General features: G+C 43.4%; 1 protein-coding gene across 1 annotated transcript; it reads right to left on the bottom strand.

The window, feature by feature from the left end:
* Positions 1-1,363: 1,363 nt before the first annotated feature.
* On the bottom strand, positions 1,364-2,323 carry LOC142445662 (olfactory receptor 5J3-like). The gene has a single exon (XM_075547605.1). The coding sequence runs from the start codon at positions 2,321-2,323 to the stop codon at positions 1,364-1,366; it is 960 nt and encodes a 319-aa protein (XP_075403720.1).
* Positions 2,324-26,472: the final 24,149 nt, after the last annotated feature.

The following is a 26,472-nucleotide window of genomic DNA, read 5'->3' as shown; positions in this document are numbered from 1 at the left end:
TCTTTCTTCCATTATTGTTTCAGGTGAATAGAGACTGGTTGTTGTGCTGTGAGTGGCCTCTTGCAAGCTTTTAAGACCCCAGGCACTATACAACTGATTAGGAGGTAGAATAGAAGCACATTAACCAGAATATTCCGTAAAACCAGGCCCTGAACCTTCAACCAAATTTCACAAGGTGTTTGATTGTACACAAGCAGCCTCAGCAGCTAAACTTCATAAACATTGTCATTGTTAGTTAAATTGTCATGATATCACGCAACTTTTGCCAGTGCAACTTGCTACAGGTGTGCAGCTTACTAACCAGCGATTGTAAGAGTCAACTATGCAATCCTATCTTTAATCAGGGAGATTTTCAATCTCTCTCAGGATGTTCAATCCCGATTTTAATGGGACAGCTCTTCACCATGCAGCAACAGCAGTAAGAGAGGAGGACACTTCCATCTTGGTCATCTTTCTTAATGGAATTGGAAGAAAAGCTCAACCATTTTCGTCTCACCTGTTCAGGAAATTAGTGGCAAAACAGAAACAATTGTACTGCACCTTGGCTAATTTTTATCGGAAGTTATGATGAACTGCCAATACAGAGTTAACAAAGCTTCCAGTAAAGACTATGGTTGTGATGTAATTGCAATATCCATGATGTAGAATACTCCCTCACCCATCATATGACTGACATGTGTGACTGAGTCACATGTCCTCCATTTGTGGATAATTGCAACATTGGCTGCTTTTCAATATGGTGGCGAGGAGTCAATGCGAGAGTGCGTAAGATGTTCTCCCACTCTAATGCTCTGTACCAAGTATATGGCACCGGCTGTTTCTCCCTTACCAAGTTCATTTCCATCGAAACCAGGCTTGCTGGACAGATGAGGTCCATCTATAGTGCATTTGTTTCCATAAAGACTTCAGACTGTCAGAGGTGCTATGTCTTCTTTGAAAAAAAAAAAAAAAGACAACAACAGCAACAAACAGATCTGTGTTGGAAGAAGGACAGCCAGATGTTTCTTGAGAGCAAGAATGTCAAGATTTTGTCTCACAGCTTTGGACATTTTAACAGGATAGACCAGTCCCTGGAGAAGGGCATCCTTCTTGGTAAGGTGGAGGGACCGTGAAGGAGAGGAAGGCCCTTGGCAAGATGGATGGACACAGTGCATACAAGGGGCTCACCTCTAGGACTGAGTGCCAGGAGGGCGCTGGGCAGTGTTTCATTTTGTTGTACATGGGGTCACTCAGAATGAGAAGTGGCTGGATGGGAAGAGTTAGGAGTCCAGTGCGCTAGCCATTGCACCACAGAGCCCAGCTAGCTGGTTGTTACGTAACAGCAACACCATACCTTCTTATTCCTGCAATCATCTTGCGGGGCTCAACATGGGAAGAGATTGGTCTGGAGCTTTCTCAGTAGGGCATCCTTCACCTCCTTGTTGCGGAGGCTGTAGATAAAGGGGTTGAGCATGGGAATGATAATGGTGTAGAAGACAGATACGACTTGGCCATTGGCATCATTCGTGGATCCATGGGGCTGGACATAGGTGAAAACCACCGTGCCGTAGAAAATGGCGATAGCCAGAAAGTGGGAGGCACAGGTGGAGAGGGCTTTTTCACGTCCAGCCGCCGAGCGCATCCTCCCGATGGCTGCCAAGACCAAGCTGTAGGAGGCGAGGATGACCGCAGCAGGCAGCAGCGTGACCAGTGCAGAGAAGACGTAGAGAATCGATCCTGCTCTGGCGGTGTTGGCACAAGCTAGACGCAGAAGGGGTGGGATGTCACAGAAGTAGTGGGTGACCTGGTTGGGTCCACAGAAAGGCAGGGCAAAGACATTCCCAGTCTGGATAGCGGAATTGACTCCACCAAATGCATAGGAAGCAGCCACCAGCTGGAGACAGGTCCCTTTGGTCATGACGGAACCATAGTGGAGGGGCCGGCAGATGGCCATGAAGCGATCATAGGCCATCGAGGCCAGAAGGAAACTCTCCGTGGTCACATGGATCACAAAGAAGGTCAGCTGGATCACACAGCCCTCAAAGGAGATGGACTTGTCAGAGGCCAGGAAGTTGACCAAGAGCTTGGGTGTGACCACAGAGGAGTAACAGATATCAAGAAAAGAGAGGACACCGAGGAAGAAATACATTGGGCTATGGAGACGCGTGTCTGTGAAGATGAGGGCCATCATCCCCAGGTTGCCCACCACTGTCATGGCATAGATGGTCAGGAAGACTCCAAAGAGAAGCTGCTGTAGGTCTGGGTAGTTGGAGAAGCCCAGCAAGATGAAATGGGTGACTGGGGTGTGGTTGCCGCTGGCAAGGGCTAGCTCTCCAGGTGTCATCTGCAGATGTGACAATTGATAATCACTCAAACAGTGTTACTAGAGCCTTGGTCCCAGGTACAGTGAGGGAGAACACCAAGCAAGTAGAAGGCTCCTCTTCCAAGATGTTTAAAGGGAAGCCTCATTCCAATGTAGAAAGGGCACCAAAGACAGACAGACCTGAATCCTAATTCTGACTTTGGCATTAACTAGTTTTGTATCCTTGGATAAGCTGTATCTATGAGCCTTCCTTTCTGAGTCTGAGAAATGGAGAAAATAGACCTACTTCTTGCATGATTGTGTGGCCTAAATGGGAAAAAATATGAATGCAAAATATCTAAATATCTGATAAGTAGCAGGTGATCAATAAATGTGAAGCCTTTTCTCAATCTTTGGCATCTGCCTCTATAAGATATATTTATAACTCTAGTTGGCAACCACTATATTCTTCCTTTAAAAAAAAATCAGGTCCTAGGGGAAGGTGGGGGCGAAAGGGGCAATCGATCACAAGGAACAACCTATAACACCCTCCCAGGGGGACAAACAAAGGAAAAGTGGATGAGGGGTGACAGAGGACAATGTAAGATATGGAAATAATAATCTATAATTTATCAAGGGTTCGTGAGGGAGCATGGGTGGGAGTGGGAGGGAGGTTGAAGGAATGGGGAGCTGATATCAGGGGCTCAAGTGGGAAGAGAATGCTTTGAAAATGATGATGGTGGCATATGTGCACTGGATGCATGTATTGATTGTGATAAGAGATGTAAGAACTCCCGATAAAAGTATTTAACACACACACACACACACACACACAAATCAGGTCCTAATCAAGGTACCACAAAATATTTTAAAGTGCACCATTCAGTGATTTTTAGTATATTCAAATCTGTGCGACCATCTACATTAATACCAGAAAGATACCCCCAAAGACACCTCAGACCTATGAGCAGCTTTCGTCCCTCTGCTAGCCCTTGGACATTTCTTACGTAAGTACAGTTTCCATGAATCTGCCTCTTCTGGGCATTTTTCCATAAAGGAGTCCTACAGTGTGTGAGCTCTGTGTCTGGCTTCTTAGACTGAAGTCTACGTTTTCAAGGTTCAACCATGTTTTAGCAGGTATCAGTCGGTATTCACTCTGCCTTGTACTTAAACACTCTTCAGGGCAGACCCATCCTGTCCTCTGAGAATCACCAGGGAAACCATCAGCTTGGAAATCTATTTTCCTGCTTGCTTGACTGAGCTTCAAGATTTTTAACCCATGTGAGAATTTGGAAACGCCCAGTCTTTCCTTTCTATTCCATTTTTGGGGTCCCTCTGCTCTTTCTTTAGGCACCTTGGTAGTGCAATAGTTAAGCATTCACCTGATAACTGAAAGGTTAGTGGTTCAAACCTACCCAGAAAATAGACCTGGTGATCTGCTTCCATAAAGATCACAGCCAAGATAACTCTATAGGGCAGTTGTACTATATATGACACGGGGTTGCTCCGAGTTGCAATGGACGAGGTGTTATTGAACAACACCCCTCTCCTTTACGAGGATCTGAGTTACAGCCTCAAAATCAACCCTAGGTGGTATCACTGCAGACAAACATCGAACAAGTTCACCTGGGGTCCCACCTTTGTGACAGATACAGGAGATGGCAGAATGAGCACTAGACTGACAGACTGACGATCTGCTTTATCGATAGGTCTCTGTTACTTGTTAGCTCCATTACCTTGGCCAATTCTCCTCTCGGAGCCTCAACACTCTTATTAGCAAAGTGAAGGTTTGGTTGGGAGATCTCTGAGGTCTCACTTGATCCCAGCAGTCTGTGTATTATCCTTGAGCGTCTCGCCTGATTATGGGTCCTGGTGCCAGTGTGGTCTCAAGGGCCACAGAAAGAATACTCGGTGTATCTGACCTGATCTAGAAAAAAGCACGCCACACCTGACTTTACCAGGGTCTGCCCAGCTCACAAGTATCTTTGTACATAACTCAGCCACTCACAGCAGTGATTCCTGGAAGATATTTGGCACATGGAAAAGTCACTTCAAAGAAAGCTTATTAATATAAATGAGGAGTCAGAGATATAAAGAATTTTGTTACGGTAATTTTTCTTAAATCCATTAAAGTTCTCCCTTTGTTAATACCCAGAATCACCTGGGGATGTACCATCAAAATGATTTTGAATGCTACATCAACCTGTTGACTTGAAATGGTCCTTGTTCAATTCCGTTGACAGGTTTCCATCTGATTGACAAAAGGACTTTATGGATAGTCATTAAAGTCACTTCCTTTTTCAACACCTAGTTATCAAATTATCTCTTTCTGTGGCACCCTGGACATTTCTTTTTCAAACATTTTATTAGGGGCTCATACAACTCTTATCACAATCCATACATATACATACATCAATTGTATAAAGCACATCTGTACATTCTTTGCCCTAATCATTTTCTTTTCTTTTTTTTACATTTTGTTAGGGACTCTTACAATTCTTATCACAATCCATACATATACATATATCAATTGTATAAAGCACATCCATACATTCCCTGTCCCAATCATTCTCAAAGCATTTGCTCTCCACTTAAGCCCTTTGCATCAGGTCCTCTTTTTTTTCCCCTCCCTCCCAGCTCCCCCCTCCCTCATGTGCCCTTGGTAATTTATACATAGTTATTTTGTCCTATCTTGCCCTATCAGGAGTCTCCCTTGCCCCCCTTCTCTGCCGTCCCTCTCCCAGGGAGGAGGTCACATGTGGATCCTTATAATCAGTTCCCCCTTTCCAACCCACTCACCCTCCACTCTCCCAGCATCGCCCCTCACACCCCTGGTCCTGAAGGTATCATCCACCCTGGATTCCCTGGCACCCTGGACATTTCTATACGCTGGTGAGATACCTCACGGGGAATACAGGATGGGTTCGAAGCAGACTCTTGTCAACAGTGAGCAAAGGGCAATTGCGATACGGGAGATGAAAAAGGAAGCCATCACAGATGCTCCCAGGAGATTGGCTCAGGGAAAGGCTCTGTTGCTGTACAGAGGTTGAGGTTTGAAATTGCTTTTCTTGAAATGTCTGTGGCTATAGCACCCTACAAAAAGAGTTTCATCACATGATTCGGTCTTAAAGTTTAACCTGGTACATTCAACTCCCTGCTCTACGCTTGTTTCTTTACGTGGCTGCCCTGGTATCCCCTATGTTAACTCTCTTTCATAACTTTGTTAGGGGACTTCCTTCTTGCCCCAACCTAATGGCCTGGAGTCTCAGATTTAAAATGAATATTGCTCTTTTTCTTTTTCTCTGATGCCATGACATCTCAGCCCCTGAGACACACAGATACAGGGAGTCACACTCATGCTCCATTGCAGATGGAGCTCCAGGATGCTGCTCGCCCCCTTCTTTCCCTGGTTTAAAACCGCGTTCCCTCCTACTCCTTTACCACGCCAAGTCCAACTCCCAGGCGGCCATTTAATTCTTTGAAAAGCTCCCTTAATAATAATTCTCAATGTCGGCACCTTTGGTTAACAGCTGTATTCTGAACGTTTTAGCTCATAAAGACCCTCCAGGCTCCCCGTTAAATCATGCAAAGTCATTCCTCAGCCCTTCCAAAGAGAGTCTCCTCTGATCAACCCAATTCTCTGTTTGCGTGCCGTTGTTTTCTGGCAAGCGACTTGTACACACACACACACACACACACACACACACACTCACACACACACACACACAGCCATATTGAGAATTATTTAACAAGGTTTTGATAATGCTTCTGAGTTTTCCTTCTCGTCCTGCTGGGCTGTTTTGCTCCCTTAGCCCAGGAGGACGTCTTTTCTGAGACTGCTGAAATTATTCTCAACAGCAAGTATGAGTATTTGAGAACACTATTGTTCAAAAGTATTAGCGCAATGAGGTTCGTTTGAAATGATTTGAGCGATTACAGTTGTTAGAAAGCATTGACACAACCACAATGATTCAACCTAGTGTCAAGGTTTGGCTCCAGCCCTTTAAGACCTTAACATTGTGTCAGAGAGACCCACTTACTCCTTCGAAGCAAGCAGGAAGCTGGAGGGTACTGACTGCGCTGGGGACCCATTGAAAGAAGGGGAGTCGAGTGATGTGAGAAGGGTCCTGGACAAGGAGGCGCTGGGGCCTGGGCCTTCGGGAATGAGATAGGTGTGTCTAGGTGGAGGAGGAGGGTAAGGTCAAGGACCTGCCAATGGGAGTTGATCTCCTCAGCAAGCATTTACTAGGCAGTGGGGTGCATTGGAGAGAGTCGGAAAACCTAGTTGAGTTGTTTAAACCCTCTGAGCCACAGGTCCCGTAAGGGCAGTGTGCTCCTGAAGGACAAAGTGTCTGAGTGTGCTTCGTCTGCTTCCCAGCACTGAGTTAGACTTGGTAAACATTCACGTTCATCCCACCACCCGCCAGATGATCTACACATCTGAACAGGGAGTTGGAAGAGAAGCCTCAGGATCTCTGAAGATGATGGATTCCTGGCAATTCTTTCAAGTATTTTAGGCTGACAGAGTAAAGGAGGGGGTTAGGTGGTGAAGATTTGTGGGGAGGAGAGACCAGGCAGCTTTGCCTTTCTGAAGCAGGTCTGCTGGAACTTGCTAGAATTTCTGAAACACACACACCAACCTTAGCAGATGGGGCTTCTCAGCCGGATAGTCCTCCACCGGGGACGCCTCCTCAGCCCAGCCACTTTGGGTGGCTTTGGGTCTCACTGTCCTCCAGCCTGTGTTTTTCAGGCCCTCCTCCCTAGAGCCCAATTTTGGGTGGTCACACATCCAGACCTGCTGACAAGGCGCACGGCTCAGGTACTCGGGCTGAAAGCTGTGGACGCACCCCAGGCCTGCCTCGCGTTTATAGGGCTAGCCGAACCCGTCACCATCCCCGGTGGCTTCAGAAGCTCCGTCCTCTCGGGAGGTCCTTGAGACATACTCACGCCCGCGTCCTCTCCTGGGTTCTGGAAGCTTCATGCCCCAGAAGAGGAGAATATTCCCTCCAGATTTTGGTCACTCAAGGAGATGGATGTCAGCACCTCCTTGAGGAAGCTGTGCTTTCAGGAGCCTTCTTGCCTCCTCTCTCAATTCTCAAGTCTGGATAAAGAAAAGGCATCCTACGGCTTAGAAGATTCCCGGCTGAGGGGATGGTGCATCCAGTTACTTGAACTAAATGACCCAAGAAGCCTTCTTGGGTGGAGACTAAGGGCTTGGCTTACATCCTACTATTGACCAAACACAATTGGTAGCACTGAGACGCTAGGTCTAGGTCCAGGGATGCGACACATTTCTGTCCTTGTAGCCTTTCCTTGCAGTTGTCAAAGCTGTGTCCCAGCAGGGCTGAAGCACTGAGGGGGATTGTGGGTCTCACCGGGCCAGGGATTCCTGGCCTGACCCTCTTTCAGAAGCGCCCCCCACTTGGGCTGCCAGGGAATCATCTGACGAGGCACCAAGGGCCTTGTTAACAGAATGGATAGTGTATTTATATTAGCAATTAAAATTTTTCTTTTCAGAGCGAAGCTAGCTTTTCAGCAAAGGAAGTGCCGACGGGCCTAGGGGGGAGCCCAGGGATTTGTTACCAGTTGTGACTGTGCACGCTGATCATCTCCCAGTTGTCGATTTCCCCTTTTTCTTCCTCTCTGACTGCTTTACTGGCGGGGAGGCAGCTTCTCCCTCTCCATTTGTCAGCTGACACAGCCCTCCTGAGGCTGTATCAGGCTGGGCTCAGCTGAGGCTACTGGAGTGGGGGTGATTATGGCTCTGTGAATCATGGATTGTCAGAGCCGGCGAGAATTGCAGGCTGTGGAGTGGGCGTTCTGCTGAGCTGTGATTCACAGCTCTACCTCTGAGTCAGGAGCGGCTACCCCACAGCACATGCTGAGGGGATCAGCGAAGCCGAGGCGGCAACATTGAAAAGAGGAAAGGAAAAAGTACATATTTGTGATATATGTGTGTGTCAAAAAATATATTCCATACATATGAAAAGTGTATATTTTCATGTATATCAATTTGATAAGTATATAAATATGTATGCATAAATTACGATATACAAATATAAATATATATACACACACACATACCAAATAGGCACATATAGATATTGGTGCATATATGTGTGTCCTGTACACATATTAAATATATACTTTTTCATTTATATACATATAAATCAGAACATGTATACATAAAGAAAACAGACATATTCAATATATATTCACATATGTATATATCAAATTATGTACATTTAAATATATATACATATATATATATCACCAAGAAAGATCAGAGCACTGGAATTTGCTTCGAATTTCTCTGAGTGATGGTGAGGGAGAGAGAGTGGGCAGAGCAAAAGCAATCATTTGCCCCAAATGGGTAATTGTTGAAGTCGTCTATTTCATATATGTTTTCTACTACAATGATACTTAAAATAAAACACTGAAGCAGCCCTGAAAACCAGTCAATGTTTGATAACATCTCTTAGCTTTAGTTTTCCAGTTTGGTGCTGGGTGAAAGTGGACTGGTAGGCACTGTAACTTCTCAGGGTTTATCCGACAGAAAGCACTACTCATGGTCAAGGAAACAACGTGACTTACCCGGAACCAGGAAGCTCATTAGTTCTAGTCTAAAAAGCAAACCAATGTCCCTTGGATCCCAGGCTGCACGTTTTTACCCAATGCCTTCGTTCTCAGAAATTAGAGAATGGCTGGTCAGCCGTTTGAAATGGAGAAGCATTCAGAACTTTCTATCTTGCCCTAATCAGATTTAGATCTCTCAAGTCTCTGATGTTTCATTTTGGGGGGAGGGAAATGTAAAATATACTGAACATAGATAACAAGCACCCACAGTGACTTAGTCACTGTGAATGTTTTTGCTACATATGAATTAGACCATTAGGAAAAAAATCAGAAATTAAACATTAAAAGTTACTGAAATCCCCACTGTATTATGCTACCCCAGTTTCACACCTCTCCTTCCCTAGAGATAACCATGGTCAATTTGTTTATAAGCTTCACTCTGTGAGAAAAAATTAAAAACAAAAAAAAATTAAAAACAAAAAAAACACTTTAAACTCTGACTCTCATAGGAATATAATAAGAATATATATTAAAGAATACAAGCAATTTACCACTGAGGGAAAGCAGATGAGTATTTACAGATGAGTTAATAAAGGAAAGTCAGAGTAAGATCGAAGATCCTCTGGGTGGTGCAGGGGATTGGTGTTGTGAGGTCAGCCGCTAGCCTAAAGGTTGATAGTTTGAATCTACCTAGAGGAGTCCTGGTGGCCTAGTAGTTGCACGTTGGGCTGCTAACTGTCATGTCAGCAGTTCGAAACCACCACCCCCTCTCCAGAAGACAGATGAGGCTTTCTGCTCTTGTAGAGACTTAGCCTCAGAAACTCACCATAGGGTCAGTTCTGCCTTGTCTTGTAGAGTTGTTATGAGTCAGAACTGACTCGATGGCAGTGAGAGCGGCTCCACAGGAGAGAGGCCTGGGGATCTGTTTCCATAAAGATTACAGCCAGGAAATCTATATGGAGCAGTTCTACTCTGGAACACATGGGGTCGCTATGAGTCGGGGTTGTCTCGATAGCCACAGCTTTTGTTAGAGTGAGATTGCCGGAGTCAGGATATAGAGCAATCTGTAGGAGGCGAGAGGTCAGCGGGACTTAGTTCTCACTAGGGCTTATTAGCAAACCCCTGCCGAATTAAATGGACTTATTTGTAAGTTGGGTGTATTCATCCAGCTACCCAAAACAGACAACTCAAGCAAAGTACCTTGAGCTGTGAGAATATTTCTTTTCATCTTGATGGCAGGCTACTTTTAATCAACGAGGCAGCACCTTCCCCAGAAGCAGGCTGCTTGCTTTCTCTTTGAAGCTCATTGGCTAGAAGTGGATCCCACAAATCACCTTTAGCCATAAAGGTGGCTGTGAAAGCGAGTGTGTGGTTTGTGCAGTCTCCACAATTTGAGGTAGGCAAGGAGAAAGGGGGAGAGAATGGTTGCGGAGTCAGAAACATGGAAAGAGATTGTTAGTGAAGACAGGATGTAACTGCATCCACTGATGTGAATGGAGGGTCAAAAATATCCTCATGATGGATTTGGTGTCTGTATTTAATCTACTTCCACTAAGAAGAAAATGTGGAAATCTCTTTTATGCCACCTTGAAGATCTTCTCTCTTCAGCATACATTCAAATTTGACTTACATATTAATATCTACTGGTCACTCATTTAGGCATGTGTACAGGTTTTCACTTATTTATGAATTCATCCAGCAGCTATTAATTAATTCAGAACCTACCACGCGCAAGGAAGTGGGCTCGGTCCTTTACCTATCATGGGTTTTATCACCAAGGAGGTCTAGTCTGATAGAGAGGTAAGACGTGTACCTCAGTGATTACTGAATGGACAGAAGAACAGTCTACATGGCCTAGGAAAGGTATTCCCAATGTTCAGGGGTGGGTGGTCATGGACCGGAGAGACGATCTCTGGCTGTGTATTCAGGGAAGATTTTGAGGGGGGTGGTCTTTGTGTGGATGTGCGTAAGTGAGAGGTGGAGAAGAAAGGTAGCTCCTGTCAGGTGAAGCAGCAAGAGCAGGGACAGAGGAGCAAGTGCTGGCTTTGATGAAGTAATTCTGATCACCTTGATCTCTCTTTTGCCAACCTCCTCTTTGGCTTTTGGTTGGAGTCACATTATTCTCAATAATTATATATATTTTGTGTGTCTGTGTTTATTTCTTCTATCCAGACTGTAGCATCTACAGAGCTCACTGTGACTGCATCCCACAGGTTCTTTTTAAAAAAATGTTTTTATTGGGGGCTCTTACATCTCTTATCACAATCCACACATTCATCCAGTGTGTCAAGCACATTTGCACATATGCCGCCATCAGCGTTTTCAAAGTAGTCTCTTCTCACTTGAGCCCCTGATATCAGCTCCCCATTTCTTCCTCCTCCCTCCCCTGCCTTCCTCCCCTCACGAACCCTTGATAAGTTATATATTATTATTTCCATATATTACATCATCCTCCATCGCCCTTCATCCACTTTTCCATTATTCATCCCCCTAGGAGGGAGTTCCAGATTGATCCTTGTGATCAATTCCCACCCCCTCTCCTCATTCACATACCTGATTCCATTGACACCTTGTGATCACATAGGCTGGTGTGCTTCTTCCATGTGGGTTTGCTTCTGAACTAGATGGCCACTTGTTTATCATCAAGCCTTTAAGACCCCAGACGATCTATCTTTTGATAGCTGGACACCGTCAACTTTCTTTACCACATTTTCTTATGCATCCATTTTGTCTTCAGTGATCGTGTGGGAGAGGACAGCATCACAGAATACGGGATTGTTAGAACAAAGTGTTCTTGTGTTAAGGGAGTACTTGAGTTGAAGCCCAATGTCCATCTGCAACCTTAATTCTTAACATATAGATATTAGTACATATATTTACATATGTACATGCCTGTATTTAGGCCTCTATAAATGCCCTTTGCCTCCTGGTTCTTTACTCTATTTTCTTTTACTTTCCTTTTGTCCCACCATCATGTTCGGCCTTCATCCAGGCTTAATAATTGCTCACTGCTACATTGCCCTTGATTAAACCCCGCTAGGGCAACCTACGACCTTCCTTCCATTGATTTTAGTTCACTTGTTGTTCCCTTGTCCCTGGGTTGGTTCCCCCCCGCCCACACCCTTCCTTTCTCCCACTTCCCCTTCTTCTGTACACCCCAGAACCACTGGTCCCTTTCTTTTCATCTCCGAATTATTTATCTCACTTATCTAGATAGACATGCAGATGCACTAAGTGCAAAAACCAGGCATTGCCAAATAAAACAACAAAGAAAGTCAAAACCAATAAAACAATCACAACACAAACAAAAACAAAATAACAATTACAGAAAGAAACCCACTGACAAAAATTGAAAAGCCTATAAATAGTTCAAGGTCTGTTTTTTGGCCTTTACGAGTGTTTTCCAGTCTGAGTCTGATGGGTTGTCCCACTCTGTCTCCAAAGTCAATTTTTGGTATTCCCCGGGGGTTTCTTCATTCTGCACCCCCTGCTGCTCTGCTGCATGCCCTCAGTGCCTCGCCCCAGCGTGATGGGGCCAGACCGTGCACTATTCCTGTACTGTGTCTCCAGTGCTGTCTCCGCAGCATCACGGTTCAGTGAGGGATGCTGTATCCTGTGGTGTGGCCGGCCCTACGGTACTCCCTGTGCATTGTCTACTCTGAGCAGACACATCGTCCTCGGGATATCCTCTCCTCCCTCTCCATCCCTTTTCGTTTCTCTCGTGTGCTCTAATCAGACGTGCCCCCTCCCCAAGCTGTAGCCCCAGTGCTGTCCTCTGAAGTGCATTCTTCTGACGGTGGGGTGGGTGGCTGTGGAGGGCGGTGGTGGTCCACATAGTTGGGATTGAGGCTGGACCCGCAGACCTGTCTATTGGTTCCCTGGTGTGTTGTAGTCACATCATGGTACATCCGGTGGAAGCCTGCTCTCTCTCTCCCTCTCCTGATCCCACAGGTTCTTAATAAGTATTTGATGAATTTATTATTAATTTTAATTATTATTACTTGCGATGTAAATACTGGCCCTCTCCAAGAAGATTACATATCTTGCAAATACAAACATGCAATGGATGTGTTTTGGAATATCTGGCCATCCATAGCCCCTTCTCTGAGGGCTGCTCCTCTATTTCAGGTAGGGGTGCCAAGTTTGGGAGCTGTGGGATTTGTGACCATGACAGCCTAAGCCATGTGTAAGCTGAATTGATGAGGAGTAGGAGATGGCTAGACAGAGGAAACCATTCTGCAGAGTGGAGATTGGGACAGGCACACAGTGAGAAGCAGAGATAAGAGATCATCTATTCCCCATAAGCAACAGAGGCAGAGAGCTCACCTTGACAGCTTCCCAGATACCAGCTTCAATCCCATGATGTCTACGTGCTCAGCATCCACAAGACCGCTGCCTTTGCAGTACATATCCTCTTTATCTAAGCTAACTGGAACAGATTTCGATATATCCTATTGAAGCAATCCTTGACTACAGCTGAGCACAACACACAGAAAATACATTAACAGATAAAACACACCTGGAATAATCTATAAGACTGTTTGGTCCTTTTGTTTTGCTTTCAAAGTCACTAAGGAACTTTCATAAGCCTCATATATTGATATATGTGTCACAAAGTATTGAATGAATGCAAAAGCCAGTTACAAAACACATTTCTTAATTTAATGCAGTTCCCATTTTTACAAATCAAAGGACTCACTATGATTCAGAGATTGGAATAAACATGAAAAAAAATCAGAATTACTACCTTGAACTTCTATTACTCTAACTAAAAGCCAAGGAATTTATCAATTAGCCCCAATTGCTTTACAATGTGTTATTTTGACCCACCTTTGGTATATATTATATAATATCATAACTTTTCAGTAGCTCTACTATCATCTCCATGGATCTCTAGGGGTTCCAAGAGCCCATGTTAGGAGGCATCAATGTAAAGGAAGAAGAAATAGGCAGCTCTAGGGAGCTGATTACAGGAGCACATCAATTTAACAGATGCAAGTTCAGGACCTTGAAGATTCATCACAGCTAAAACGTGCAGTTTTGCTGAGACAGGAATTTGAACCACCTGCTCTGCCCCACTGGTGTGGCATTAGTAACACTCCTAGAGAGTGAGCTTAGCTGACCACCTTAGTAGTCTCTGCACCTCTGTGTGCTTTGTCAAAGATGTATGTCATAGGAAAATTATATGCTATGATGACATCTACAAGTTTGGGGATTGGCTACATTCTCAGTAGCCACATTGGCTACATCACTCAATACAAAAAGTCTAGCCTAGCATTGTGTTTTCAAAGATCAATTGTGAATTTTGCTACATTGTAGGCTAACTGTATTATTTGATTAAAGTTTTAAAAATTAACTAAGACATGAAATAAATCTATTCTTACCATATACCCAGAAAGCCACTGCCATCGGCCATCAAGACAATTTTAATTCCTAGGACCCCTATATAGGATTTTCAAGGCTGTAAATCTTTATGGGCAGGATCAGATAGCATCATCTTTTTCAGAAAGAGTGATTGATGGGTTTGATCCGCCAACTTAGTGGTTATCAGCCTAATACTTACTTACTTGATAGTGTCAGCAGGACTCCTTGGAAACCCTACAATTCATAGATTTAATGTAACAGTATTATGTTTTGTTGCATATTAGCTATGGAGGCACTGAGATACATTTGTTAACTTGTGTTTCACTGAAAACCATCTTGTCTAGCCCAATGATATTAGTCACATTTTTGGTACACTCTAACATAGCCTAGGAAACCCCTGGGTTTTCAATTTTATTATGATGTAGTTTTGGATAAATTGCATACTGCTTATGACTCCTGGATTCCTCATTTGTAAAATGGGTTAGAAAATTCTTGTCTCTCAAGAAATATTCATACAACCCAATGAGACAGAGTATATATGAGTAGATAAATTAGTACAGTGCTAGATACAGAGTAAGCTCCCAGTGAATGACAGTTTATTTTACTATGAATTGCAATTTAGTTCCATAAAATCATTGAATATACTAGCTTTGTTTACCTGGAAAGAAAGACATGCAGAGTAACCAATTTGATACCATTCTAGTAGAATTGATTTTAATATTTGCATTTGGAGAATCAAACACAGGTTTCTCCATATTCCACCAAGCACCCCATTGAGAGAGGGTAGTTGGAAAGATAAAGACTGAGGTAGAATTGGAACAAAAGTCTAAACTATAGACTTGGAGTGGCGAGTGGGAAGAGCATGCCTGGGGGAGGCGCTGTCCGGTCACGGGGTGCTGAATCGACAAGCTGCCACAGATTGCAAGTTACAAGCGATTTTGTCTAAACACGCCTCTGCTTTCCAACGAGCACATCTCAGGTACGTTTTTTCCCCGCCTCCTTTCTCACAGTCTGTCACCTCAACTTTCTACACACATACATTCCTCGCACTCAACCCTCTGCATCCCACCCTCTCTTCTCTTTCAGCTGGCTGATGGCTGACCTTGCAAATGATGCTCACTGCTGTCCACACATACTTCATTCCCGGGATAGTGTTGAGTGTGGGCAGTAGATGCAATGAGCCTTAGAGGGCTGATGACTTCACACACTCTCTCCCTGAGTCATAAATAGCCCCCAGTGTGAACGTGGCTGAAGCACAGCCTCCGGGGTTGACAATGAGCAAGAAGACAGCCTTCAGAAATACTGCTGTGACTGCCTCTTAATTTGTGCTGAGTCTTTCAGCCACATCTTCACGCCTCCCTGCATAAACTATCGCGGAGTTCCATCCAGTCACATTCTCTCACGTAATATATGATGTCTGTGGTCTTTTTAGTGTTTTGTAAATGCAAATTTACTTTAAGAGCTACCTTCAAAATCATTATAACAAATAGAGAAACCCCAGCAAAACAAAAGACTTTTAACTCATTACTTAAGAGTGTTCAATATTTTATTGCAAAAAGTTTCAAACATGAAAAACTTGAAAGTAAAAAAGAAAAAAACTTGAAAGATGTTGCAGTAAATATCCATTCCATATTCCCATGATCTACATTCTATAATTGCATTTTAATGTACTTAATACTATCGCATTGTGTTTTTCACAAAAGTTAGCAAAACTAATTAAGTTCCCATTGAAAAACTTCTACACAGTGTGTTCAGTGACATTGGTGACATTTTCCACAGAGTGTCAACATTCTCATGATCTCTGTTTAGGTTGTTCCATTTCCAGTGATCTAGTTTCCCTGTGTCCTTGTGCCTTCATCTTTACTTTAGAGTAAATGTTGACCATTTGGTCTTATGCAGGTGATTGTTTAAAAGAGCATAGTACTTATGGGTGCTATTGTTTATTTTATGAACTTATCTGTGATTTAGCTAAAAGATGACCTCACAAAACAGGTTGAAAAGAGTTGAAAGTGTTTCAGGACTAGCACATGGGGTCTTGAAAGTTAGTGAGTGGCTATTTAAGAGAAACAATAGGTCTCTCCCAGCCTTCAGGGAAGAAGAGTGAAGAAAATGAAAGATTCAAGCAAGCAATTCCCCCAAAGAATAGTGGACTACACAAGCCACAGCATTGTATCCGCAACCCCGAGACCAACAGAATTAGATAGTGCTTAGCTACCACTACCAATTACACTGGTTGGGACCACAGAAGGTTATGGATAGAATGGGGGGGGGGGAAATATAGATACACATTATAGAAAAAAGACAGGATTTTCTGGGGTGACAGAATCCCCAAGAATTTGGCTCTCCAATGCCCTTCAAACTTGAATTGACCACACCCAGTATCACCAACCAAATAATAGGCCTAGAAGGCAAACAATTACATCTGTGAAGAACATACTACTTAGAATAATCAATGATACAAAGCTACAAAGGAACAGTATTTGCCCCCAAACAATGCTTAGAACTAGGCAGAGGCTGGAAGGATGAATTAATGGAAAGAAAAAAAGTCCAAAGGGGAGGGGAGAGAATGTTACATTGAGAGGAGTACAGATAAGGTTTTGAAGCAAACGCCTATAAATGGTTTAATGGAAACCTATTTTACTCTGTAAAATTTCACTCAAGTCAAACACACACAAAGTTAATACTAATTGAAAATGAAAAAAAGAAGGTGATTGTTTCACCCTGCCCTCCAGTCTCAAGTGGCTCAGTAAGTCTGAGAATGTTAGCATGTTGAGCTCTGTTCCACATTTTGCCTCCAAGCTACTAGGATTCAATTATTGTGTTAGTAGCAGTGGCTGGGAATATCATCCAGTTCTTCTGGTTTTAGGGTAGACAAGGTCATGATTTGTGTAGACTATCAGTCTTGTAGACTAGTTTCTTCTCTGTGTCTTTTATTTCCTTCTTTCTCTTTAAAAAAAAAACAACTTTATTGGGGGCTTGAATAACTCATCACAATCCATCCATCTAGCCATTGTGTCAAGCACTTTTGTACATTTGTTTCCGTCATCATTCTCAAAACATTTGCTTTCTACTTGAGCCCTTGGTATCAGCTCCTCATTTCCCCCCTCCTTATCCTCTTCCCCCTCTCCCATGAACCCTTGATAATCTATAAATTATTATTATTTTGTCATGTCTTACACCGTCCGACTCGCTCTTCACCCACTTCTCTGCTGTCCCAGGGAGGAGGCTATATGTAGATCCTTGTAGTTTGTTCCCTCCCTCTCCCTCACCTTCCCTCCACCCTCCTGGTATCACCACTCTCACCACTGGTCCTGAGGAGTTCATCTGTCCTGGATTCCAAAAACAGTGGTAAGGCTGGTGATACCTTCTTTCTCTTTTAATCCCGACACATAGAGACTAATAGTTATATCTCAGATGCAAGCCTTTAAGACATAAGACCTTACTCAGGGAGCTAGGCTGTAGAACATAAACTTTATGCTATGGTAAACCAATTTTCAGAGGTAATTTATTGCCTTTAGAACATAAGCTTTATTGACCACACTAAGGGAATTCCTGAACACTTTATTGTGCCCACGCAGAACTTGCAGATGGATCAGGAGGCAGGTATGTGAACAGAACAAGGGAATCCTGCATGGTTTAAAATCAGGAAAGATGTGCACCAGGATTGCATCCTCTCACCAGACTCATTCCATCTGTATACTGAGCAAGTAGCTAGAGAAGCTGGATTACATGAAGATGGATACGGCATCTGGTTTGGAGAAAGGCTTGCTAACAACCTGAGGTATACAGATGACACAAACTTGCTCGCTGGAAGTGAGGAGGACTTGAAGCACTTGCTGATGAGGATCGAGGACTGCAACCTTCAGTGTGGATGATGACTCAATGGAAAGAAAACCAAGATCTTTACAACTAAACCAATACGTAACATCACGATAAAGGAGAAAAGATTGAAATTGTCAAGGATTTTGTCTTGCTTGGATCCACAACCAATGCTCCTGGGAGCAGCAGTTAGGAGCTCAAATGATGCACCGCATTGGGTCCATCTGCTGCACCAGACCTCTTTAAAGTGTCGGAAAGCGAGGTTGTTACTTTGAGGACTAAGGTGCACCTGACCCAAGCCATGGTATTTACAATTGCATCAAGTTAGACATTGAATAAGAAAGACCAAAGAAGTATCCATTAATTTGAGGTATGGCACTGGAAAAGACCATTGACAGTCCCATGGGCTGCCAAAAGAACAAACAAGGCTGTCTTGGAAGAAGTATAATCAGAATGCTCCTTTGAGACCAGGATGACAAGACTTTGGTCGTGTTGTCAGGAGAGACCAGTCCCTGGAGAAGGACACGGGGCTTGGTAAAGGGGAGGCGCAGTGCAAAAGATGAAAACCCTCCACATATGGATGGATACAGTGGCTGCAATAATCGGCTCAAACTTAAGAACAATTGGAGGATGGAGCAGGACCAGGCAGCGTTTTGTTCTGTTGTACGTAGGGTTGTTATGAATCAGAATAAACTTTATGGCACCTAACAATAACAATAACAACAGCAACAATTTGGCAATTGATTAAGTTATCTTATGAGTCGATGGTCCTAAACTTCAATCCCATGAAGTGTTTGGTTAAGTCTAAGAAGTATCCATGTCTGTGCCCCATATGCGCTTTATTTTATGTATATGAATATACATGGATGCTTATGCTTACATATACTTGTCCATGCACCTGCATAGGGATACATCTGCCCACATATATCTACTCATATACATACCTATGCATTTGCATATATAAGCTTACTCATATTTCAGTTATTATTGTTATACAATTGCATTTTGTTGTATTTGTTTTATCATTTATCTATAAATGTCCTGCTCTAATTACTGTTTTCTTGTTATTCCTCAGGCTTATGATACTCTTATAACTTCTGCCATCTATAATTATATTTCTCATATTGAAATGCCCAATATAAACCTCCCTCCTTCACACCACTCGAAGTGAAAGAATATTTCTTTCTTCTGAATCTTGCAGAACTTTCACATTGACTGTGACACTTAGTTCTTGGTTATAAATGGCTTTAAGCTCCCTGTGAAAATTATTCAACATGTGGCAGTGTTGCCTCCCCAGCCAAAGTGTAAATCCTTGAAGAGCAGGCACAAAGTGTTTGCACATTCAGTGTTTCTCATTGTTTTGACCACATAGCAGAATGCACAGCATTACTCAACGGGTTAAATAACATAGGAAACTGCTTAGGGGGAAATGAAAGTAACAGAAATTGAATTGAAAACTATTAGCTTCTCAGGAAGGGCATGGAAAAGACAGTCTTATTGGTTATTATTCCCCCAGTGAGGTAGTTAGTTTATTGTGCCAACCTGGCTGATAAACACATGTGTGGTTAATTGAAAGGCGGAGGGTTAAATGGCTCAGTGAGCCTCGCCTTTCTAGTTCTCGGGTCTCTTGCTTTGTGATGGTCGCACCAGGGGGTAGCTGCCTTAGCAGTTCCCTGCTTCAACTGACAAGGCTCACTTCCTACAAGACATCTCCAAGGAGAAGCCACATGGACCTACCCCGATGCAACCCTGGGTACTGGAGCACCCGTGTGGAGACCCCTGCCAGCGCTTAGATGCTTATTCATCTGACTCGGCTTTCGTCCTGCAGTCGGCATCATTGCATCTGTTTTGTGAGATGGAGGAGGACTTTGTGGATTGGTGTCGGATATATGGATTCATGTTGGACTTGTGGGCTTGGGCAGCACTGGGTTGGGATGTTTTCTTGATGCCCACTTAACCTTTATAAAAAACTCTCTCTTACACATGGGTTGCTGTGGGTTTATTTCTCTAAAGTACCCAGATGAACATACCCACCCTCTGGGGAAAAACAAACAAACGAAAAATGACTGGAGTTGGAGATGGGGACGAGTACCTTTGGAAATGGGGCAGAATGTCATACAGAAGTATCTAGACTCAGGATTATTTCAGAAATTCAATGAAACTTAATCCAATTAAGTATTTAAAGAAATGTAAACTTCAGTGGCTGCACTAAAAGAGCCAGGCTGACATTTAAGGTGCAGCTATTGGTCTCTCGCTATCTGGAGGAAAGCACAGGGACGAAAATAAACACACGTGGACATTTAGTCCAATGGACTAGCAACCATGCAAGCATCAGTTTCCATGACCCTAGACCAGAAGAACTAGATGGTGCCCACCATCACTTCCAACTGGCCTGAGAAGGATTACATTAGAAGACCCTGGCTAGAGTGGGAGTGAAATGTGGAAGAAGACTCAGAATCATAAAAGAGACTAGATGGTGAGCCAGTCAGAGTGCAGTATAGCACCGAGAAAACATACAACTTTCTTCTAGTTCTTTAAAGCTCCCCCTGCAACTTTCATGACCACGATTCTATCTTACAAATCTGGCTAGCCCAGAGCATGCACACTGGTACAGATAAGAGCTGGAAGCACAGGGAATCCAGGAGAGATTAACCCCTCAGGACCAATAATGAGAGTACTGATACCAAGAGGGTAAGAGGAATATGGACGGGGGAGAGGGTGGAGGGCAGGATAAAGGAGGAACTTATCACAACGATCTACATATAACCCCTTCCTAGGGGGATGGACAATAGAAAAGTGGGTGAAGGAAGATATCAGTCAGTGTAAGACATGAAAAAATAATAATTTAAAAATTATCAAGAGTTTATGAGGGAGGGAGGGAAAAATGAGGAGCTGATAACAAGGGCTTAAGCAGAAAGAAAATGTTTTGAAAATGATAATGGCAACATATTTAGAAACGTGCTTGACACAGTGGGTGGATGTATGGATTGTGATTAGAGCTGTAAGAGCCCTCAATAAAATGATTAAGAAAAATCAAAGAGACTAGACTAACTGGCTGGATAGAGGTTGATGGAACCCTCAAGACTATGGCCCTTCATCACCCTTCAGGTCTGCAACGGAACTCACCCCCATGTGGAATAATCCAATGTTTGAGACGAAAAGGATTGCATTTACCTAAGGACAAAGCAGAGGGTTAGGAAGGCAGGAGGGCTGGAAGTGAGATAAGTGATGGTGTATTCAGGGAATGGCAGTGGATGAGCTGAAGCAAAATGTATATGAACCATTATGTGTAAAACGATCTACTCCATAAACCTTCAACTAATTCACAACAAAAAATGAAAAACAAAACAAAACCCCAAACCAAAGGCACGGCTGATGCCTGATTCATCGTCAACATTCTCGCCGTTACAGATTGAATGGCGGTCCCTCAAATGATACGGCCAAGTCCTAACCCTTATGCCTGCAATAGCGATCCTTTTCTGAAATAGTTTTTCCCTTGTTATCTTATTACAGCCAAAATGCAATAGGATGAGTCCTGAACGTAATTCCTTTTAAACAGTGCGTTATAAAAAGCTGAATACGTTCAGAGACATACACAGGGGGAGAGGTTTTGTGAAGGTCCTATTTGCCGGCCAAGACATGACAGGAGTGGTCAGGGCTGCCAGAAACTGAAAGATACAAGAATTGATCTCCAAGAGCAAAGTGATGATAGGCCTGTCCATGCCCTGAATTTGGACCCCTAAGCTTCAAAATGGAGAGACGATAAATCCCTGTTCTTTAAAGCCACTGAGACCCTCATTCAGGTGGCCATCAGACCTCTGCTCAGGTTCCTTTAGCTTTGGGACTTTCCAACTTCAGAGACAATCAACTCAATGATACTGCGTTCACGTTGACTGAGCCCATCAATTGAAAACACAAAAAACGACTATGATGTACCTGTCCTTGTGGTAGGGGCTCTTGCTGGGAAGAAATAGGTGACCTATAACACTCTAGGTCACTGCGAGTTAGAATCAATTTGATGGCAGTGAGTTTGGAGGGTTTTTTTTTCTTCATATTTTTTTACATAACACGGGATCTCGGTGTGACCCAGGGTATGGTGGAGACGTCGCTACATCCTTGTGCCTTGTGCGACTCTGTATTTCTACTCTCTCCCATATTTTACTGTGTAGTTAATTCCTTGCCACACCATTCCTATCTCATCCTCTTCTTACTGTGATTTAGGCATTCTAGAAAGGAGTACAGTCAGAATGCTCATTTGAAGTAAGGATGGTGAGACTTTGTCTCACATGCTTTGGATGTGTTATCCCGAGAGATCGGTGCCTGGAGAAGGAAACGATGCTTGGTGAAGTAGATAGCAAAAAAGAGGAAGGTCCTCGACAATATGGATTGACCTAGTGGCTGCAACAATGGGCTCAGACATAAGAACAATTGTGAGGAAGGGGCAGGACCAGGTGGTGCTTCATTCTGTTGCTCGTAGTGTCTCTTTGAGTTGAATCGACTCGACAGAAACTAACAATAACAGGAGCATTTAGATCCTGGGAATGGCTCCTTGGAAACCTCAAGGACAAAGGGAATCGTTATTCTTGGTAACAAGATCCTAAGTAACATGCGGAAGAACCCTTCCAGAGTATGTGTCCAAGTTGGTAAAATGTTACCTGTGGTTAAATAGGTCCTGAGAGTGCGTGAGGTTAATCGTCAATAACTTTGCACAGAAGATTGTAGGACGATGGTCTCAATGACCAGCACTCAGGTATGCAAGATCAAAGGACTGTAATATTTTGAATTTGTATGCATGTCACATTTAAGTATCATTTGCATACGCCCACATGGGCCTCTTCAATCTCTTCTCAGTTCTTTCTCAAGTGAGAATGTGTCCCTGCTTCCCTTGTTTGTCATTTTTAGTATCCATTTCGCTCTTCCTCTTCACCCACTCACCGTCTTTGGCTCAGGTCCCTGAAATATACAAAGGAATAACTATTCACAGAACATTAAAATTAGACGTCAGCAACTGTGTTTCTCTGTCCATCTGGTTCCTGCTAAAAGAGTCACTCTCCAAAGGCCGGGGCTCTTGGCCTCAATATGCCAATCAAAGTCCAGAAAAGTTGAGGTTCAGTAAATCAGGTCCAAGTTAGAAGGACTCAGGAAACCAGGTAGATAGATCCACACAGACATCTTCTGAACTTGCATCCGGGACACCTAACAGACAAGAATTTTAATGTAGTCACGCATACCCTTTGAGCCCAAGTACGCCGAGAGTCTCCAGCAGCCAGGTTGTGAAGATACTCAAAAAGCAACGTGGCAAATTTCAGTTGGCAAAGAACTTCCTGGAGTTTCCTGTTAACAATTGTGCAAGTGAGTCATATTGGAAGCAGTTCCTCCAACTGTGGATGAGCCTTGACATAATTGACACTCTGGCTAATATTTGGGGGAGAAAAAGTCTTTTTAATGTGAATTGGGACAGGGTTTACAAAGCAGATCCGTTTTTGTTTCATGTCATTGATTGTAATCCCCACAATGTAACATCACTTCTCCCCCGTTCTCCCTGTTGCCTATTTCCATTGCCCTGTATTTCCCAACCCTTTTGGAATTTATCCTTGTGTAAAAGCTTCCCTTTGATCTCAAATGGTTGATCATTCTAACACGAACATATTTCCTTAGTGTTATTGCTCCCTGTATACACCTGTCTGTTGTTTGACTTAAGATTGAAATGTGGATTGAAAATTGAGTTCATTTCCAGACCTGAAGGGTGACCAGGGTTCTAGTCTCTGGGGTCTCACCCTTTTCTATCGGACTAATAAGCCTGCTCTTCTTAAAAAGTTATTGATGGTATTTATTCCATCTTTTTTTCTCCCCACTCTATCAAAGACCTTCTAATGTTATCCCTTTTAAGTCAGTTGGTAGTGGTGGCCGGAAGGTCGCGGCGTCATGGAGACTGATGTTTGCGTGGTCCACTAGGCCATTAGACTACTTTCCATTTATCTTCATTCTTCTTTCATCTGGGTAGGGAGAGACTAATAGTTGCACCTTAGATAGCATCTCATGAATTTTTAAGACCCCAGTTGCTTTTCACCAAAGCAGGATGTAGAACATTGTCTTTGTGGACTATGGTAAGCCAGTTGATCTTTTTAAAAAAAATCGTTTTATTAGGGGCTCATACAATTCTTATCACAATCCGTACATACATCAATTGGGTAAAGCACATCTGTACATTCATCGCCCTCATCATTCTCAAAACATTTGCTCTCCATTTAAGCCCCTGGCATCAGCTCCTCATTTTTTCCCTTTCCTCCCCCCTCCCTCATGAGCCCTTGATAATTTATTGATTATTATTTTGTCATATCTTACCCTGTCCGATGTCTCCCTTCACCCAATTTTCTGTTGTCCATCACCCAGGGAGGAGGTCACATGTAGATCCATGTAATCGGTTCCCTCTTTCCAACCCTCTCTCCCTTTACCCTCCCAGTGTCAGCACTCACACCACTGGCCCTGAAAGGATCATCTGTCCTGGATTCCCTGTGTTTCCAGTTCCTATCTGTGCCAGTGTACATCCTGTGGTCTAGCCAGACTTGCAAGGTAGAATTGGGATCATGATGGGGAGGGGGGGCCAGGGGGAAGAGGGGGAGGAAGCATTTAGGAACTAGAGAAAAGTTGTATTTTTCATCGTTGATACATCGCACCCTGTCTGGTAAACCAGTTGATCTTGATGTCCCACAGAGGATGATTGTTAAGTTCCCAGGTCCATGTGACTCACTTTCTCAAGCTATTTGGTTATATCCAAGAGATTTTCACAACTTTACTCTGCACGCTCTATCATATTCATGGATATATTTGCAGCAAATGTACGTACACATGGACAAATGCCCTCTGTCAAATCTTTGTATTTGTGGGGTGTACGCCTGCTTCCCCTCCCATGCCTGTTTAGCGGTGTGTCAATCCATCTACTCACAGATCATAGTTATTTTGGGACTGTAGAGCCAATAGTCTGTTGCCTTGAATTCTTGCCACCCTTCCAGAGTCTTCTCCTGCCTCCATAATTTTGGGCTGACCTCAATCTGATTATCTATGGCAGGGGCTCTCAAACTGTGGCCTGCGGGACACATGGGGCCCGCCGAGGACATTTATCAAGCCCTCCAGTTGTTTTTGCCCCATTTGCTTTTTACCTCAAAATAAGATATATGCAGTGTGCATAAGAATTTGTTCATAGTTATTTTTTTAAACTATAGTCCGGGCCTCCAATGTGTCTGAGGAACAGTGAACTGGCCCCCTGTTTTAAAAGTTTGAGGACCCCTGATCTATGGCCTTTTACCTTTCATCTGGCTGACATCTTGACTACAACCTCATGAGAAGTCTTGAGTCAAACCATGCAGTCCAGCTGCTCCCAAATTTCTGACTCACAGAAACAGAGAGAGTAAAAGTCTGATGCTTCAAGCTTTTATGTTTGGGCGTGACTTGTTCTGTAACAAAAATATAACTAATATAGACCCCAAAAGGAAGGAAGAAGAAAGGAATTGGAGTCTGTGAAATAGGTTGACCTCCCTTCCTCTCATCAACACAACGGCTTTATCCGGTATTTCTTCGACAGAGCGGGGCAGAGTGACCCCAACGCTCCTGAGTTTACATGCTACAGTTCCAGGTGCACAGAAGTTCCAATTCCAAATCCTTCAGCGAGAGAATGTGAGGTCCAGCTTGGCAAGGACATAGAGAGCTTCTTAAAAAACAACAACAACACAAAAACAAAAACAAAATGCCAACAAACAGTCCTTGAACTAACTACAAGCTTTTCTTTCTTGTGTTTTGTTTTTGTCATTGGTTTGTTGTTGTGGTTTTGTTGTATATTATTGCTTGGTTTTACTCTGTCTTGTTTTTGTGCATGTTATTATCTCCGCAGGTCTGTCTAAATAAGATACACTGGATGAACAATCTGGAGGAGAAAACAATGGGACTGACAGTTCCGGGGGGAACATGGGAGAGGGGGAGGTGGGGGGAAAGGTAGTGGTGTTAACAAACCCAGGGACAAGGAAACAACAAGTGATCCAAATAGGTGGTGAGGAGGGTGTAGGAGGCCTGGTAGGGCATGATCAAGAATAATGTAACCAAGGGGAATTACTGAAACCCAAATGAAGACTGAACATGATAGTGGGACAAGAGGAAAGTCAAAGAAAATAGAGGAAAGAGCTAGGAGGTAAATGGCATTTATAGAGGCCTAAATAAAGGTGTGTACATATGCAAATATATTTATATATGAGGGTAGGGAAGTAGATCTATGTGCATATATTTATAGGTTTAGTATTAAGGTAGCATAAGGATATTGGGCCTCCACTCAAGTACTCCCTCAATGCAAGAATACTTTCTTCTATTAAATTGGCATTCTATGATGCTCACCTTCCCGACACAACTGCTGAAGACAAAGCGGGTGAATAAGCAAATGTGGT

The sequence above is a fragment of the Tenrec ecaudatus genome, chromosome 4, assembly GCF_050624435.1.
Source record: "Tenrec ecaudatus isolate mTenEca1 chromosome 4, mTenEca1.hap1, whole genome shotgun sequence".
Lineage (NCBI taxonomy): Eukaryota > Metazoa > Chordata > Mammalia > Afrosoricida > Tenrecidae > Tenrec > Tenrec ecaudatus.
This window is presented reverse-complemented; position numbering and strand designations above follow the sequence as displayed.

Coding starts and splice junctions, on each gene's coding strand:
- LOC142445662 (XM_075547605.1), bottom strand. CDS start 2,323: ATGACACCTGGAGAGCTAGCCCTTGCCAGCGGCAACCACACCCCAGTC.